Below are 20,354 nucleotides of genomic sequence, written 5' to 3'. Positions count from 1 at the left end.
GAACAAGCTGGATTCAGGCCAAATAGAGGCTGTCAGGATCAGATCTTCACTTTACGACAAATAGTCGAGAAAGCATGGGAATATAATAAAGATCTGTATTTAAGTTTTGTCGATTTGGAAAAGGCATATGACAAGGTGCCAAGAGAGAAGCTATTCAATACGCTACAGTTATATGGTGTCAATGCGCCGTTATATCAAGCAATACTTAGTCTTTATTTGAGGTTGTAAGTCAGCAGTTAGAATTGAAGGAAGTACAGGAGGATGGTTTAATGTTACATCTGGTGCGAGACAATGATGTACATTATCCCCTCTGTTATTCATTATCTATATGGATCACATTATCAAGGAAAGTGGTATTAAACATGATATCAAAATTGTGAGATGTTAATGTCAACTCTTTGCTTTATGTGGATGATGTTATACTTCTAAATAAATCTGCTACAAGTCTGCAAGATTCCCTGACTAAATTGAATAACTGTTGTAATAGATATGGTATGAAGGTCAATAAAAAGACCGAATCATTGAAAATGTCAACTGTGTTGTGAATGGAGAACCTGTGGAACAAGTAAAACATTTCAGCTATTTAGGCACGATTTTTAGTGAAGATGGTAAATTAAACATAGAAATAGACAACAGAATCAGCAAAGCTGGTATGGTGGGAAGTCAGTTGTATAAATTCATATGAAATAAGAGAGAAATTAGTCAGAACACTAAATTAGCTGTATACAAGACAGTGTTCAAACCAGTTTTAACTTATGGATCTGAGAGCTGGGTCAGAAGTAAAACACTTCACCAAAGACTAAAGACATGAGAGTCCTGAGAAAGATTATAGGCATGAACAGATGGCATCAATGGCAATATCATATTAAAAACGAGAATATTAGGAAAGAACTTGACATTGTCAGCATCCAGGAATGCGTTAGCAGAGCTAATCTCAGGTGGTATGGGCACTTAAACAGAATAGGCGAGGAAAGATTAGCAAAACAAGTGTTCTCTGCCAGGTTGGCAGCAAAACGACCCAGAGGAAGACCAAGATATAGGTGGATTGATACGGTACAAAGTGCTTTAGACGATAGAAATATAAGATCTGATAATGTTGGAGTCTTGACAAGTAACAGACTGATTTGGAGGAGAATTGAAGATAGGAAATTAATTATGTAATTTTTTTTTTTCATGTAGTACTATCATATCCTGTACACCCCTTGAGGGTACATGGCAGGAATTTGATGATATATTATATTAACAGAATGCATGTTTCAAATTCCAGAAATATTGATACATGCAATCCCAAGGATGTTCTATGACAATGCTTCCCAAACTGTGGGCCACGGTCCCCTTGGTGGCCGTAGGTTTTGTTGAGGGGGAGCCGTGTAATAACGAAAACAAATTTAAAATCTTTTAAGACTAAGATTTTTTTTTTTTATCTTAAAAAAAGCATATTTAATTTTTATTTTTTATATTTTAATGGAAAAAAATCACATTGCTGTGGGTTCACAAATTTTGCTTCCTGCATATTTCTGCGTTAATGAATATGTTTCATTTCAAATTTCAAAGCAGAAATCTAAGAATTACAGTTTCAAATATTTCACCTGATGTTGGTGAAAGTTTATTTTTCACTTGGTTAGACTATAATAAATTTAGTTTAATCCTTTATCCCAGTGTGAGCAAACAAGGTTGGTGCCTGAAAGTATCTTCAGGACTGGGGTAAGGTGGTGCAACGCATTGCAAAGGTGGAGCAAGCTCAAAACACTCCTATCTCAGTATCTCCCATAATGCAAAACATCTCCTTGCAGATATGTATAATGTTATGCATTAAGGGAAGGGCCACTACCCAGACTAGTTTCGACCTTTATTGAGGTCTCTTCAGTGGGAGCCAGGCCCGAGTGGAGATACCAGGCAAAAGCATTAGCAAGGTCATCTCTACCTACAAGAGTTGCCAAATAGTGTGCCACCTTTTTATTCAATTACTCTGGATTTAGAGAAAGATGTTGAAAGTTTGTTTCACTTGGTTAGACTATAATAAATTTAGTTTAATCCTTTATCCAAGGGTGAGCAAACAAAGTTTACGCCTGAAAGTATCTTCAGGGTAAGGTGGTACAACACCGAGCAACTCGTTGCAAAGGTGGAGCAAGCTCATAACACTCCTATCTCAGTATCTCCCATATCCTTGCAGATATGTATAATGTTATGAATTAAGGGTAGGGCCACTACCCAGACTAGTTTCAGTATGGGAGATACTGAGATAGGAGTGTTGTGAGCTTGCTCCACCTTTGCAACGAGTTGCTCGGTGTTGTACCACCTTACCCCAGACCTGATGTTAGTGTAGCAGTAATGAAACATATCCATCACATTAAATTGTTATTAAACTTCTTTTATGTTTGTAATTCTTTCTTTATTACTAATTGTTTTACGTTTCATGTGCTTGTACTGCAAATGTACAATAACAATATATCTATCTATATAAAAGTATGAGATAATGTGCATGTCAAATGTGTATGTAAGATGCTAAAAATGTAATATAGTTGCATTTGATTTTTGCAATATTCACTGTGTATGTTTTTTGTATTGAATATAAATACTATAATAATGTATGTCTATATTACGATTTTTTTTCCAGGGGGGGGGGGCTGTAAAATATTTTAATTTTTCCAAAGGGGGCCCTAACATCCAGAGGTTTGGGAAGCACTGTTCTATGGGATTTGCATCCAGTGATCATGGTAACCTCAGTCATGTTAGTAAAACACTCTTGAACAATGTTGGCAATGTGAGGAGGTACGTGTTTCAGCAGGCTAATACTACAAAGTACCATCATAGTATGGATATCAGGGTTCCATGAAATACCCAAGAAAACCTTCTATACACCACTTCTTGCTGTACCATGATATTGAGGTGTTCCGTTTCCTGGGTTTTTGCCACCTCCTGCATCTAACCATCCACACAGCAAGAAACAAGATTTCAAGCACAAACTGTTCTGAACCCTTTCTTATCTTCTGAAGTTCAGTGATGTGTTTTAGATGTGAATGTAGATGATTGGGCACATGCACCTAGTTAACCACTCCAGTTTGTAGTATATGGGATTGAACAACAAGACAATCTTCATTCATTGAGCATCAAATGAGGCATAGACACCCACTGTGTTCTTCCCATATCCTTCTACTCTTGGAACATCTTAGCCACTGCACCCACGAACAGTCTACGATATTAAATTTCCTGGATACTGCTACCCCTCCAACCACCATCCTATAATCATGCTCACCCAAGTCCACCAGATCACGTATTTAGCTCATGTTGATCATGTTCATAAATGAAATATAATTACAGTGTATGATATACTGGCTTACACCAAAAGTATGACACCTGGTGGGATGGAATAGCTGATTGTGAAATAACTGTTGGCCATAATATTTTAATTGAATTGTTTATAGCATGGTGTATATGTTATAATATAATAATGCATTTAATACTAAAAACATACAACTACCTTATCTTTAGTCTAAAGTGATATTCTATATGAAAGCGTATGGTCTACATTAAGATTTCTCTATTGAATTTCAATGGAAAAATTCCTTCTTTCCATTTGACCTTTTTATTTTCCTTCCTATTTCTTAAAACTTCCAAATACCACACACACAAAAAAAAAGTGTATGAATCTCTTTCATTCATGTGATTAGATAGATTACTGTGAAATAAAATAGCTTTGCTAATTGTGTAATTAATGCAAGCCTTATTAAAACCTACATCTATGACTAAAAAAAAAACCATTAATATTTTATTTTACACATGGTCACTTCAAATGTGTTAACTACACAATACAGTGGAGATGACTTTTATTGCAAAATTCATAATTATGCATGACAATAGTTTTGTTCATCAAATTTTAACTTTCAAATGAATTTCTGCAGAAAAATTGCAACATGAAAAACTTTCTGGATTAACAAACTATACAAGTGGTTTGGGATCAGCAGAAATTTGAATGCATAAAACTATAAGAATCTAATATTTTTTAAAATTATTTTAACTAGTATCAACTCATACATAACAAGATTTATATTAGGAATATAATTTGTGCTTTCTCTTAAAAGTTTCAGTATGTATAAAATTTATACTAACAATAAGAATATACAGGGTCATTATTATATTTACATAACCCACACAAGCTGCACTCATGAAAATATTTTATACATTATAAAAATATTTTTTTTTATTTATTTTTTGCATGCTTAATGACAGGATATTCCTGAGGCAGATGAGCAGGAATGACTTACAGGTATGTTTAAATTACACCGCTCCTATTGGTTTTGCGTACATTTTAATGACTTATTTTAAGAACTTAAAAATCAAACCATTAAAAACTAGCAAACAAAATCATATGGTTTCTACCAATATTACAGGACACTACATATTTAAAACTTAATTTACATAGAGTACTTCTCTGATCCTGCATCAAATTGTAGATCACTTATGGATATATGACAGAAAATCATGATTAGTCAACCCTAGGCCACTTTTTAACGAGGATGTTGGCAATTTGAATGTTCAGTTATTGATAAAATGAAAATTACTGTAGTACCAGAATTTTATTTAAAAAAATTTTTTCTTAAATAATGTATAGTAAAAATGATTCATGGGACATTTAAGAAACATTTAATGATACTGCAGTGGATTTAACTGAAGATATGAAACAGTTTTCAGATAATGCAAAATTGGGAGAACAATGAGAAGTCAAACTGATGTTATGGCTTTACAAGAGAACAAGCAGCTTGTAAATATGGGCAAGCAACTGAAATTATCAATTTAGTGTTGCAAAGCAAAAGGTTCTGAAAGTCAAGCAAGGACTTGGAAGTTCAGGGGTTACAGTGCTCAAATTATGAAGTCATCAACACCAGATTATGATGATGTGGATGATCAGGCCTCAAAAATGGATTAATGTGGGTATGATTTTTAGTTGAGGGAATGCAATTTGCATTCCCTCAACTTGTAGAGAGGAGAGGGAAGGAGATATGATTTTTAGTTGAGGGAATGCAATTTGCATTCCCTCAACTTGTAGAGAGGAGAGGGAAGGAGATATTGAGACCTGTAATTGGGTTGTTACCAGGTTAATGTAGCAATTTTTCATAAAACAGGAGAGAAGAAAGCAAGGGGAGTGGGTAACAGGTACTGTGCATGGAGAGTGGGTTGGCAAGTGGAATACATTGCCTGACACTGTTATGAATGTCGACATGCTGAATTGAGTTTAACCCTTTAACTGCTGATTTTATATTTTACTGACATTGTCGCATGTGCTGAATTAATTTTGCAAAAAATTTATAAATAAAATCAATTAAAATTCTTACAAGTAAGAAGTCCAGACAGCATCATATATTCTTGATATACACTTCAAGGTTCACTCACAAAAATGGCAATAATAGTGTTTTATAAAATCTGCATAATCTGCAAGGGGACAATTGAGGACAATTTATTTAACTTACTGTTCTTTAAAGGGTTAAAATACAGTTTGAGCTTTGTGCATGAACTTCTTATGAGTCATTTGACTTATGCTGGTATTAAGTCATTTTTTTAGATTTATATGAGCTGTTTCATTGCTCAATGATATGTGGGAACTATTTCACAAAACTGGGATGATTGAACATTCTTGATTTTTTCCATTCACTTTTGAATACAGTTGGCCAATTTACAACAGTCATTTCTAACGATCCTATTAAAGTCTGGGAATAACTAAAGATATGCAAACAATTAAAATGCATGAATTCTAAAATAAGTTATCTTTGTCATGTTTTGTAACTAATTTTATTTTGTTTATAGTGAAATAATAGTGTGCCAATTACAATATAAAGTTACTGTAAACAGTACTTCTGTGCACTTATCAGTAAGTCAGCAGGAAATGCATGGAGCAAGAGTAATTCTTCAAAACTGCATGATGCAATTTCCAATCTAAACAGTACTAAACAAGTTACTGGACAAACAAAAGTGCTGGTTAATACAGAAAAAAGAAAAGTATAGTATAAGTGTGTCTGTGTGCATGCACGGACATACACTGTGATAGCCTGGTTAGCCACATGGATGGTGTTTCTGCTTCTCACCCAGGGGAAGACAATCATTTTTTAGACATATTTTTGGAAGCCTGCTTAAATATACAAAAAATGATTACACTTAAACAACTATTGAGTCTAACTGTAAACTCCATTGAGTCAAAAGACTCATCGCACAAGGTCCTTCCCAGGAAACAGTATCATACCACTCCTTAAACTCATTGACTAGTCTTGCTCTCACCACTCTATCAGGCAATGCATGCCATGGTTCAACCACCCTCCATGCAAAGAAACCACTCCTCACAGTTTCCTTTCATAACTTCCAGGGATGGCCCCTTGTCATCACACCTTCCCGCTGTTCAACCAAGCTCAAGAACTCCCCCAGTGTCAACCCTGTAACCACCTCTCAACAGTTTAAAGGGCTCGATCATATCACCTCTCCTTCTATCCACCAAATTCTGCAGTCCAAATTCCCTCAGCCGATCCTCATAACTAACACTGTACAGTCCGGAAGCTGTTATCTGCCTTTGTACTCTTTCCACAGTTAATAATTTATCCCCTTCAAATCCTGGGGACCAATCTGAGAACAGTAGTCTAAGCGTGGTCTGAACAGGGCATTATACAATGGAACGATAACTCTTATCTCTGCAGGCCAGCGTTCTTCTCGTTATTGCAGCAATCCTCTGTGTTACCTTCACAACATGTCCCCTAAATTTCAGGTTTTTATCAATCATTAAGCCCAGATCTCTCGTCTCCCTACTTCCTCCAATAGAGTATGCATCCTCCCATCGATGTGTCCAAAACCTCAAGACCTTACATGCTGCTGCATTAAACCGATACCCCTATTTATTTGCCCATCTGTCTAGCTTATTCAAATCCTCTTACAGGGCTACCACATCTGCACTATTACTAATAACCCTTCCCAGCTTCACATCATCTGCAAACAACTGAATATCCTCCTGCAATCCACTGACAATGTCACTGATATAAAGGTTAAACAATTCCTAGTACTGAGGCCTGTGGGATCCCACTTGTAACCCTCTGCTTCCTTAAAACTGCTCAACCATACACAACTCTCTGATACATATCGGATAGGTCAACGAATCCAGTTGACCTACCTGACAACCCTTTTGTGAGTTCAATAGCAACTTTTTAGTGGATGAAATAAACAATTCAATTGAGAGAAAAAAAATGCTGTTTGGTTTTAATAATAAGAATTATTTATTAAATATTCTAAAAACCCCAAACAAGCACACCTATATGCACTCTGTGTATATATAAGCACTTGACTGAAAAAAAGTCAAATTATTACATCCTTGCATGTCTTTTTCACTCTGATGATATACTGTACCATCTCACATAATCTTATGCACAAAAAAGCTGCAGATTTCTTCTTTCTCAATCTGGACACAAGAACAAAAATTAATGGTTATCCCACAACCCAAAAGTAGAAACAAACAGATAAATGAGGCACTATCAAGAAAGATGAGCAAACAAAGTAAACAGCATAAGAATAATAGAACATCAGAGCGTAAGAACTCAATTATTTTGATTATGCTCTCTGGACAGATCCAAAGGGAGCTTTTTAACACCCATACTTGTTTAGGAGTGTGCTTCAATGCATAAGCAGATTCCCAGATAAACTTTTAATCGTACTCTTTTTTTTTAAAGTAACAGTATCCTCCTAATCTTATAACAGAAGTATATGAACTGTATTTCAATATTGAAAAGACTGTACCATGTAGTAACTTGATGGTTAGTAGTGTTATGAGTTCCCCTTATGTCTGCGTCTGTTAAGACGTTTTCTGACAAAGGACCAGACTTGGTGCACTGATGTGGATATTTTAACATTTCAGATGACTAAACAGTTCTGGAGGAAAAACTAATTTATGTCGATCATTTCAGTTTGTTGCCACATTACCTCATGTTTGGATTCTGTTGTGCATTGGCCAAGTGGAAAGGATTGTCACATATTCTGGATGGTGATGAACAATTTCAGTTATTGCTTATGGCCATAGCAAAACAAACATCTTTTCTTCCTGCTTAGTCAGCAGAATTAGAAAAAAGGGAGTCAAGTTGAAGTTGTAAACATTGACCCAGGAAATCATGCTTTAAGGATAAGAATTCAAAGATGTTAGAACTTCTGATTTTTTGGAACTGGAGAAGTGGCAGAAACAGCAGATGAATGATACATAATGACACAAATAAATCTTAAGTCACAGAAGGTCAAAAGAGTATGGTTTGGCTAATTAAGATGTCTGTAGGTGATGGAATAGATCATTCAAGTTTTATGCCACAAATGCTGGTCAAGTGTATGCAGAAGAGATTTTTTTTAAATTTTATTTTCAAGATAGGCTTTTTCTTTTTACTGCTGTATCTATTTCAGTTGTCATGATGGTATGTAAGAGACAAAAAGAGCAGCAGAACATGCAGATGGTGAAGATACTTAGACACATTGCATTGTACATGCAATGTCTAGTCACTATGTTATAATGGGGATTCAACAGTGTCTGCAGCATTTCATTACATGGCAGTGGAATTATGAAGACTGATCAGTACACTACCTCAACACATTACCACTAGGTTCAGTCCCATACGCTCTCTGGCAGCTAGCCTGTGGCAGTGTTCTATTGCTGTACCTATGAAGGGTATCACTCACACTGCATGTTAGATGGTGGGAGGGACCAGAACCACTGCTCTGGTGACCAAACATAACATCACCCACTTCTTGGCCCACAATAATCTAGGGTGTGCTTCCCACAGCAATGAGGGTACCCACCTACAGGTCACTAATAGGCCATACATCAATGGCCTATTAGTGACCTGCATTCTTCAAATTTTTGGAAGAAAGAGGAATGATTACATGTAGTTCAGCCATATTCTACCTATGGCAATATCTAAAGAAGAGTGTAAAGCAAAAAAACAATGCGTATCAGGGAGGAATTATCACAGTTAATTGGACTACTCTGTTCCTGATAGCATCAAACATTCTTAGGGAAGGTGTTTTGAAGAACTGCCCCAAATGTGTGAATAGTATTCCAAGGTTAAGTGGATTATCAGCAGTTCTCAAGCAGAAAAGGTTTTTTTTTATATTTTATTTAATTTTTTTACGGTAGAGAGGAGAAGATATGGCTAATGAGATGTATGCACCAGGTGAGGCCAGAGGTGCAAGTCAGTCTGAGAAATCTGATTCAGTTTGGAGAGTTTTAGCCAATTGAGATAAGAATTTTCTTGTGAAAGAAAAAGCAGGACTTTTCATAGTGAAGTTCATAAAGTTATCTGCTTGCGAAAGGATAGCAAGGAGATCCGAGTACAAGACACTGGTTTGGAAGATCTTCAAGCTTCTAATAACTGTGCACTAACAAAGGGTTTATCAAAAAACAAAGAGGAATGGAGTGCACTGTCATCAGCATAGCTATGGATTAAGATACAAGCTCAGTTGATAGGTCATTTATGTACAGAAAGAAGAGAGTGGATTAAAGTACAGAGCACTGGAGTACTCCAGCACCGGTGGTGAAATCTGAGGAAAGGAATACGTGTGTAGAGGCTTAAGTGCTGTGAGGACATCATGTTGGAGGCTTAATGGATTTTTTACAACACTCAAAAAGAATTAAATTAGAATTTAATACTTCCTATATTTCGTCCTAGTCACTAGGACATCTACGGGGATTACAAAAACAATTAATGTAACATATACACAAATAACAAACAATACTAAGCCCAACCACGTGGGTGACACTAAAGTCCTATCTAGGTAGAGCGCCCTCTAAGGGCAGTAGTAGGTGGCCTGGAATGTAAGGTGGGAACTCTGGTGATGAGTGTTTCCCAAATCTTCGGAAGCTTAATGCAACCGTATTTATTGAGATTTGGTTGGTTTTTGAGAGCTGCTGCTGCTTCTAAGAAAAGTCTCTCTTTCTTGAATTTGCTGTGGTGGAGCATGGTGGTTTTCTTCCATGATACCCTGTGGGTGGTGTCCAAAACATGGTCAGCCAAGCCTGAATGGCCATAGTTGTGTTTGAAAATGTACGACTTGTGTTCCTCTAGACGGATGGATGCTGATCTGCCTGTCTGTCCAAAGTACGCCAGCTTTGTAAACTCCAGGCAGAGAGAGAGGAGGGAGCTGATCTTTCGTAGAACGGATAAGGGTAGCAAGTTTGGGGTGGGGCTTATATGCTGTGTGTAGGTTGTACTTTTTTAGTATCTTAGCTATTTTTTCGGATGTGCCACGGATGTAGGGTATGGTGATGGCATTTTTAAAATCTTGTTGACGAGAAGGACGGGGAATGGGGGAGGAGTTGATTATTTTTTTGATACTGTGATCGCTGTAGCCATTGGAGAGGAAAGTGCTGTGTATGTGGTTAAGCTCAGTAGTGAGGGCAGTTCCACTGGAACAAAGATTGTGGGCTCTCTTAGTAAAGGTTTTAATAATGCCATATTGTTGAGAGGGGTGGTGGTGGGAGAGTTTGTGAATGTATCTGCCTGTGTGTGTGGGTTTTCTGTATACGGTGAAGGTAAGTGCATCATTAGGCAGGCGTGTGACTAAGGTGTCTAGGAAGGGTAAACAATTGTTTTCCTTTTCCATAGTGAACTGGATTCTTGGATGTAGACTATTGAGATGACTGAGGAAGGAGTCTAACGTGTCTGGGCCATGAGGCCAAATAGAGAACACATCATCTATCTAGATAGGACTTTAGTGTCACCCACGTGGTTGGGCTTAGTATTGTTTGTTATTTGTGTATATGTTACATTAATTGTTTTTGTAATCCCCGTAGATGTCCTAGTGACTAGGACGAAATATAGGAAGTATTAAATTCAAATTTAATTCTTTTTGAGTGTTGTAAAAAATCCATTAAGCCTCCAACATGCTAAGGAAAGGAAGCCACCAGCCATAACACAGTCAATGGCAAGATGGTGGTTTGCAGAGGAGTGTTGTCACAGTGGCTTCTGTGCAATATATAGGTAGTTTTCACTTTACGAATATTTTGGATCGGAATTTTTATTTTGAATTAATGTGCAGCGAAGACGATTTACGAATATTTTGGATCGGAATTTTTATTTTGAATTAATGTGCAGCGAAGACGATTAAGGGCATGTATGGGGAATTACGCAGTATGTAATGACGTAATGATCAGTTTGAACAAGCCTCGGTGACGTGAGTGTGTTATTCGTAGTTTTCTTCAATTACACCAGATTTTTTTATTTTAAACTATAACCCATTTCACTTTTCCACAATGTCAAAAAGAAGTAACAGTGCAAAACTATAAAATAAGAAAAAGTATTACAGAACAAATACGAAATTATTATCAGCCATCAAGTGGGTAGTGCTTAATGCTCTTTCTGAGAAATTTTCTCTTGCCGCGTCTATAGTTTGCATCATTTTAAAGGATAAAGAAAAATATTTGAAAGAAGTAAAAAATGTGCAATCTATATGGTTGTGTAATAAAGAAACAGGCAGTATAATTCCTCATATGGAAAAACTGTTAACTGCTTGGATAAGCAATCAAACTCAACGAGTAAACATGCCTATTACCTACGCAATGATTTGTATGAAAGTATTAGCCATTTTTAAAATGCTGAAAGACCAAAAAAGGAATGACTGCAAAGAGACTTTTCATGCAAGTAGTGGGCAGTTTGACCACGCTAAAAAGGGGACTGGTTGACATAACATTAAAATACAAGGTGAAGCTGCAAGCGCCGATAGCGAGGCTGCAAAATCTTATCCAGAAAAATAAGAAGAAATAATTAATCCTGAAGAGGTTGCAGCTGACATATACAAACAAATTGTATATAAATATTCTTACACATATCCAGTCTATAGCTTGGAGGTCATGAGTAGCTGTGCATGCATATATTACGAGTGATATTCCACACTGTTTATGCAGTCAGTTTTGGTTTAACATGTGTTATGTAAAGGTGTGTGATATTTCATAGTAAACTGTATCTGAGAGATACCACAACCTCTGATTTCAGTATAGTATTGATTGTTTTTTTTATTATTATTATTATTTACCGTTGAAAATGGCTGAAAAAATATATTGATTGGTAATCCATCAGATGTTGAAGAGATTCAGCGAATTTTGTTACTCGAGTCCGATGAGAATGATAGTCGAAAGTGATATTTGATAGTTAATTGTATCTGAGAGATACTCCGATGTCAGTATAGTATTGGTTTAGTTGTTTTGTTTCTTTGTTCAATAATTTCTAGATTGTAACTGAAAATAAATAAACCATCATGTATTATATTTGCAGTGTTTTTTTTTTTTTTTCTATCACATACTAGTAATGAATGTGTCTCTCAGATACATGCGACCTATGCTGCAATTTTTTTGACCACAACCTCTGCAGGGTTAAAGATGGAAATCACTCACCATCGCATATTTTTAATGTTGATGAGATGGGCCTTTTTTGGAAACGGATGCCTGCAAGAGCTTACATCACAAAAGAATCCTCAATGCCAGGTTTTAAAGCATCAAAAGATCGCATCACTCTACTATTAGGAGGAAACTGGCAATTGCAAGTTAAAACTTATTTGTGCATCAATCAGAAAATCCAAGAAGCTTAAAAGGAATTAATAAAGATACTCTCCCAGTAATATGGAAGGCAAATAAGAAGGTATGTTTCACAGGTTCCCTGTTCGAAGATTGGCTTATGCATCACTTTGTTCCTGAAGTGAAACTTTATTGTGAGAAAAAGCAAATTCCATTTCAAGTTCTGATAATTGACAATGCACCTGGACATCCCTCATCAGTAGCTCACATTTGTGCTAATGTAAAAATAATCTTTTTACCTCCAAATGCAACTTCTCTTTTACAACCAATAGATCAGGTAGTGATTGCTATGTAATCTCAAAAATTTTAATAGATGCAACTTATAAAGAAGGAAACTTTTCTATCGGAAAGATTTGGAAGAGATTCATCATTTTAGATGCAATTCGGGTAATGCAGTGTGCCCTGCCATAAAGTTTCTGAAAAAACTATGAAAGGAGTATGGCATAAACTTTGTTCTCAATTTAATGATAATTTCGAAGGGTTTTGAAGACCCAACAAAGATTGTGAATTCTGAAACTCAAGCGATCTTAGGTATGGCTAACCAGTTGCAAATGGCAGTTTCAGAAGGTGATGTTAATGAGATGCTTTAATCTCACCCAATGATCTCCATGAATTAGAGGAAGATAACAAATGACACTCCAACTCTGTTTTTCACTTTAAAAGGCCTAGAACATTTAAACTTCTTGAAACAGCTCAAGCAATCTTTGAATTACAAGATTCAGACTTTGAAGAATTTAGTAAATTTTCCCACGAAATAAATAATGCTTCTGCTTGCTAGTGAGCTGTTTTAAATGAAAAGTGAAAGTCAAAGCAGATGATACTCTAGGCCTTGTTTGAAAAAAAAAAAAAAAAATACACTGAAACTTCCTAATATATCATCTAATACCTCGACGGCTGCTGATTCACCTGGTGATATAGAAATCAGCTACATATTTTTTCAAATCTTTTTTAATTAAAAATTTTTCTTATGTTATTTTTTAAATATGTAAATCTTTGGCCAGTAAAGTCTTTTCTTATCATTTAGTATTATTTTATATATTCCTTCTTACGAGCGCAACTCTAGCCTATAGCATTATTTTTAATTTAAGGCAAATAAACTCTCACTTTACGAATGGTCACTAGGAACCAATTAATTCGTAACTACCTGTACTAATTAAACGCCAAGAGTGAGGCACTATGAGTTTCTCCAAACATTTCCATGGCTTGAGTCCAAAGGCAGGTGCTGATGACTAGGATATTGGCTGTGGTAATGCAATTGTTGGTGGGCCTTCAGATGATAACCAAATCATAGCCTTTATGGTTTGTTGAGACAAACTGAAGTAAGAGCCACCGAATGAAGCTTACTGGCTGCTTTTCTTTTCGTGAAATGGGTTGAACATGTGGAGAACTGGCATCTCTAGTGTATATGGAAGGAGAGTTGGTTAAGAAAAGGTTATGCTTATCAGAAGATCACTCACTGTTTGGGCATTCTTACTGCAGGAAATTAAGCTTTAAGAGATAAGAGTGATTTTCAGAATTTTAAAAGTGATGAAGACAGCTAATGAATGCTGTGCACAGCACCAATTCAGGGTTCAAAGTTTGTTATATAAGAACTCTAGTAGTTAATTTTTTTCATCTGTGTTCACCCATTTTGAACATTTGAATGTCATGAGCAAAGTAAGAATTGAAATGAACAGTGATGAAGAAATGCTTTTTAAAATTTGCACATGCTCATTCTCAGGTACTCTCTAGATATATTTAAAACAAAAATGAACAAAATCTAATATAAAGTTTCTAGAGTTTTATCCATAAGAAGCTCACATATACGATGTATTTTTACCAATGGGAGATGATTTTGTAAACTAAACTGATTCAGCTTTGCACTGCACAATGTGTAGCAGCATTTTTAACTGTTTACAAATAACAGTGTAATAGCTGATTCCCATTCGTATGGTGGGAAAAGATGCATACCACTACAGTAAATATCTGCTGATGATGCATCAGCCTAGCAAAATTTATTCTAGAATGCCATTCTGTTTTGTAAAAAGTATGCATTTTTTGCAAAAAGCATACTCCCCCCCCCCTCCTTCAAACTGCAACAGGCATTGTACTGGTACATTATTAATGTACACATTTTCTGGAAATTAACTCCACTTATACTCTTGCCCAACAATTTTTTGTAACGATAAGAGATACCTCGACTTCCATGTTAAGTGGTTTAGAATTTCTCCCTAAGTTGTTTTACTTAGTGTATAACTAAAATTTATTTTTAGTGCACATTACTTGATGAAAAATTCAGCTGAAAATGAACATTACTGATAAACTGATACTACCCAGTTGGAAGGAACTAGTCAATATATGAAAAATTCCTTTAAGTCCAAAACTGCCTTATATTATGCTACATGTTCCTACTATAGATATTATCTACATCATAAATGAGTAAAATTGAACATCAGGAAATGGTAAATCTTAAATGTTAAGGTTTGCTTTTTTTTTTTTTTTTGCTAATGTAATAAAAGATAAATTAATTTACAATGCAGGATCTGAAAGGTGCTCTATGCAATTACAACAGTAATCTCAATGTAACTGTACATCGAGATTATAAAATATATTGATTATAAAATAAAATCTGTATGCATCTGCTAAATACTATGAAATTACATAAAAATGATGAAATTGGAAGCCATAGTGAAATGCAACGTGTGAAACAGTAATTAAACTTTTTTCTTTTTTTTTTTTTTTGTTTACAAAATCTATCATACTGCATTTATGACATGGAACTGCACGGTATACGAGGTGAGCCCATTTGGGTTAATACTCGATCTAGCCATTGTAAAGGTCCATTCAAGTGCAATTCAATCCAACAAGGAGTTGATGTTACAGTCTGACGGCGATATTCTGCTCCCCAACCTTTTACAAAACTCATACGAATAGTGCACATTCTTGTCAGTTGGTACACAGCTTCAAATCCTTGGCTTACTGATTGGGCAAGCAGAGCAGCAAATTCTTGGTTGTTAAAAATCTTCAAATTGCAGCCTATTGAGAAATGTATTCTTAAAAATAGATCTTATAAAAAAATCTAAATCTAAATGGAAATTTAGCATTCAATCTACACAAAATATGCAAACATCTTGACTAATATAATTGGTGATGTTGCTGAAATGAAGGTAAGAAAAATAAATTTTATGGAATAAATATAATTTGAATTGTGCATAGCCATTTCTTATTCCACGAAATATCACTGATGTCATCAATTGAATGCAAAAGCGTACAATAATTAAATTCAGTCGAATATCTTTGCCAACTTTCAGCATAAAAAAACACCTATACGCTAGTGTAAAGGTATGTTTTAGATTTCTTCGTTATGAAGGAATATTTGTCAAGATAGGAAGATAGAACATTTTATTTAACAGTTAGCTTAATATTTATCTTTTAAATGCAACCACCAAATCTTGCCATGGGCTCTGCAAATGTTAGGGTAGGTTTTGGCTACACACTAAAATAATAGAGTTCCAATGATTGCAGAATCCATGAAAGATTCTTATAAGAAAGCCCATATCATTAGGCTGGATGTCTAAGCATTTTTAGTATACCTTTGACATACTTCAAATGTCATCAGTAAAGCCTCAACCTATCATCTTCACTGCAGATCTTTACCATGCAGTTCACATTTCTAAATAATCTCAGCACAACAGGAGAAACACAGTGAGTTATAATACATAATACAGCTGACGACCTATCAGCAGACCATATCTTAATTCCACGTCTGATCTCTAGTTAGTTTTTTTTTTTTTTTTAAATTGATGCAGATCCCTTCAAGACTGTTAAAACCTTCAGTACGTTAAACACCCAACTGGCTACGAGTGGACGAAATATTAATATTTAAACTTTGTATCCATGTTTTGCATGACATAAACAAGTCATGGCTGGTAGGGCAGATAATCCAGAAACCCTGCTCTACTGAAGACTGATCATAGAATAGAACTGTTTTCATGCCACTTCCAGGTTGATATCATACTAGGCATCCGTACCTATGTCAGGATTTAAACCCACATCAGGCAGGTAAACTATCTACTTGTTAGGGCCAATTTATCTAATCACTTTGAAGATTCTAGTCCCTTTAAGTTGCTGTCTTCTTATGAACAGTTTATACCAAATTGGTATAAACTGTTCATAAGAAAACTCGAACTAATCCAATATCTAACTGACCTTTTCCTCACTTACTACACATCCATTCACTGAAAAAGGAATATGATCTGCACAATTCTGTAATATGTGAATAAAGAAAAACTATTTTGCTTCATTAAAAAGGAATAAGTAATATTTTATTATGGGCCGCCATCATCATCAGTAATATTGAGGCTGAAATTAATAATATTACTTACCCACTTGTGTGTGTTAATTAAATAAACCTCTCATGGCACAAATAGCTCTTAATCATTTTAAGCAACAGTTTTGTTGTTGCTTCCTACTCCCAAAAACTCCTTTTTACTGATCAAGGCTTGCATTTGTTATTCCATAACTTGTCAAAATCAGCCACTTTCGAAGAGCTCAACTGTAACTAGTAATGGATAGAATCAAGTGTCACACTTGGTATGCAGTTAGATTTTACCATTAGCATCTTATTAATATTCCATTAGTATCATAAACAGCATTCCTTAACAATAACAGCAAGTTAAATAATATTTCCATTTATCTAACATCAGAGCACAGCACAAAGGGGGGAAAAGAATGGTATAATGGCCAAACTAAGATATGGCTATCAAGGATGCTAATCTTAAAAATAAAGGAAAGAATACTGTGAACGAAATCAGAGATGATAAAGATGATATTAAAATTGAAGATCAACATATTCTAGGAGTGGAGTAATTACTTTGAGAGACTGCTTTATTTAGCAATCTTTCAAAGTACAGTCACCCCTCGACTTACGTCCGGGTTCCATTACATCAACAAAGTTATAGGGGTTAGGGACTTAACCATACTAAGTATACTATCATTTTAATTTCTAAACCTTATTATAAAACTGTACTGTGTGTTACTGCCACTATAAAACAGGAGAATAATCACCCAAATCTTCCTCCACAATCACATCTACATTACCTTCCCTGTGTGAATGATCGGGCTGTGGCTCTTCTGGCGTAACCTTTATTTTTTTGATGAAAATGTTCATTGCATCATGTACTTTCATTTCTATTAAGTAGCGTTCAACATTGGGGTCCATGTCTTCAGCCATTTTGGGAACATCGCTAACTGCAAAGAACATTTCTGCAAGATCCTTCACTGTAAACTTTTAATTACCTCTCCTGTTTCCCCTCCCCCCCTTCCTTTTCTCGTTTTTCCTCTTCTGCAACACTTGTTCCTTCAGTTCAACCAATTCTTCGTTGGTCAACTCTTCAGGAGAACTTTCTATGAGTTGAATTATGTCGTCATCAACTTTGAGATTCAGATTGTTTGTTAGGCCCACTATTACAAACTTACAAAATCATGCACAAACCTTTTTAATGTCTTTTTCCATATGTCATTGAGAGGTCACTTCGTCCCAAGCCACAGCAATATTTTTAATAGCATGATAAATATTGAATGTTTTCCAGAATTGCATGAGAGGCTGGTCATTTCCTTCAGTAGCAGAAATGGCTTGTGAAAAAGTTCTCCTTAGATAATAAGCCTTAAATACTGCAAGAACTCCCTGATCCATTGGTTGGATCAATGAAGTAGTGTTTGGTGGGAGAAACATGATCTTGAACTTGGAGAAGATCACCGCTATAAGATGGATGACCTGGAGCATTATCCAGCTCAGCTATCAGCTAACGCCTTTTTATTCCCCGTATACGGGGAGTAGGCGAGGCCATTTAGCCCTATCTAACTTTTGGAGACTGAGTGGGCAGTTCAATCTCCACTGGTACCAATCAGAGATAGATGGCCCAAGGCTATCACTAATTAAGCGGTACTCAGTGAAGAGAGACGGCTCAAATGTGCTGCCATCTCGTGGTCCCTAACCCTAACACAATATATTTAATGTCTGAAATAATGTGGGTTCTACGGTCGATTTTCTTGAGTTTACAGGACGAAAAACCCGAGTTTCCGGGAGGAAAAACCTGCTTGCCCGTGCCAGAGATCGACTAACTCGGGAACCGGTCGAAAAAAGGCTTAGAAAAATTTCCTCTAGTCGCCGACTAGACTCGAAACCAAGTCTTCCTTCGTGTGGCCAAGCGCGGTGGTTGGCAAACGCCACATCCACCGAGCTACACAGGCGCCAATTATCCAGAATTAATAAAATTTTAAATTCTACATTTTCTTTCACACAACAGCTTTTTATTTCACTCGCATAACAGTCGATTATTGCATCCACGACTTCTTATATCTCTGCTAATGAACTGGAAGAGTATGTTTCCTAATGTTTATGAAGGCTCGTGGGTTCTCACTGTGCTATATCAGTGAGTTTCAGTTTATATCCAGATATACACTGAAACAAATGGTTTCAGTTTATATCTAGCCACATTACCCGTAACAGAATCGTAACATGGGCAATGAAGAGCTTTGAAACTAGGTATAGATTTTAGCTTTTTGTGGTTGAATGTCCAGTTGGGCAAGTTCGATTTCAGCGCCCTCTAACGACATAATGTCGAAACACTGTATAATGCACTATACTATTTTTTTCCAAAACAAGGACATCTTATCCATATTAAACATTATAAATTTTTGATGATCAGAATGGGTTATGTCAATGAAAATCAGCACAAATTAATTTAATGATGTTGGCCTGGGAAACTACAATATGCTACAAGATTTCATTAGTCCAGTGATTGATAACTGATTTAAATGTAATTTTATATTTGTCAACACCATATACATAAGTGTACTAATATTCTTTATGATTATGCAATTATTAATTAATATAATACATTACAAAATAACCAAGGTGTTCCGTTAAAATTTCAGGATTTGTGAAGTGTTCCGTCATAGGAACGCTGGGAAACGCTGCTATAGAGCATGGATTCTTTGGATAGCTTGTCCTGTAGGATGAAAAACTTGGTTTGTTTTTGGAAAGGAGGAGAGCAAAACTTTCAGTTTCATGTGAAGCTAATTCATTTACAGGTAAATTATTAAAAAAAAGGGGGGAAAAATCCTCAGGGGATGTGAAATGAAAACCTAAATTTTTATAAGTAGAGCAAGGCACTGTTTTTATGAATGGATTACAGACGCTTCCAACATTAACTGTAGACTTAAAACACTTCAGAATAAAATGGGTGAAAAGGTCAAAGCATGCTCTATAGCGTTTAGCTCAACTGTAAAGCTGTTACATTCTAGTGGGATGCGAGTAGATATGCTTTCTGGAAAGAAAGCAGATCCCACTAGTACCTCTAATTTTAAACCATCTGTGTATCCTTTCCTTTAGTGTTACACATGTGTTACATCTAAATTAACAATTCAGAATAAAAGTTAATCCTAGAATTAAAAGCATACCTGGAGGGATTTTACACACTGTTGCTGGATGCCAACCATATCTTTGGTTGCAATTAGGACTCTGTACAAATATACTACTGTCACTTAAACATTCAGCAAAAACTTCTCCTCCAATGTAATATAAGCGAACACCCCTGCCTGTAGCATAAAAAAACAAAAACTTTGGGACACTGCATATAAAAATGTACAAATTTTAATTTCTAATATTACTTTAAACACAAAACATTACTCACACTTACTCAGAGAAAAACATTTATACAAAACATACTATGTGATCACCACCCAGCAATTCTTGTAAGGAAACATACACAGAATCCACCTCTAAGCATTGTTT

General features: G+C 35.7%; 2 protein-coding genes across 5 annotated transcripts in view; one reads left to right on the top strand and one right to left on the bottom strand.

The window, feature by feature from the left end:
- LOC150101270 (uncharacterized) overlaps positions 1–19,527 on the top strand; it is a 141,261-nt gene extending 121,734 nt beyond the window's left edge. For 2 of the 4 annotated variants that reach the window (XM_090400193.1, XM_090400194.1), the window contains exon 6: positions 4,231–4,316. The gene's annotated coding sequence lies outside the window, so the exon portion shown is untranslated. Of the gene's footprint in view, positions 1–2,617; positions 3,752–4,230; positions 4,317–19,495 lie in introns of those variants that run through there. The other 2 variants (XM_090400195.1, XM_090400196.1) reach the window with 2 other exon arrangements.
- Positions 3,749–20,354, bottom strand: part of LOC150101268 (SMAD family member 3-like) — a 330,032-nt gene continuing 313,426 nt past the window's right edge. The window contains exons 7-8 of the mRNA XM_090400197.1: positions 20,021–20,158; positions 3,749–15,592 (exon numbers count right to left, since the gene is read on the bottom strand). Coding sequence (XP_090256323.1) covers positions 15,324–15,592; positions 20,021–20,158 — 407 coding nt within the window. The 3' untranslated portion in view covers positions 3,749–15,323. The remainder of the gene's footprint in view (positions 15,593–20,020; positions 20,159–20,354) is intronic.

Source organism: Typopeltis vanoorti, chromosome 11 (genome assembly GCF_054136105.1).
Source record: "Typopeltis vanoorti isolate ZY-2024b chromosome 11, IOZ_Tvanoo_1.0, whole genome shotgun sequence".
Lineage (NCBI taxonomy): Eukaryota > Metazoa > Arthropoda > Arachnida > Uropygi > Thelyphonidae > Typopeltis > Typopeltis vanoorti.
The sequence above is the reverse complement of the archived record's forward strand: the minus strand, read 5'-3'. Positions and strand labels throughout refer to the sequence as shown.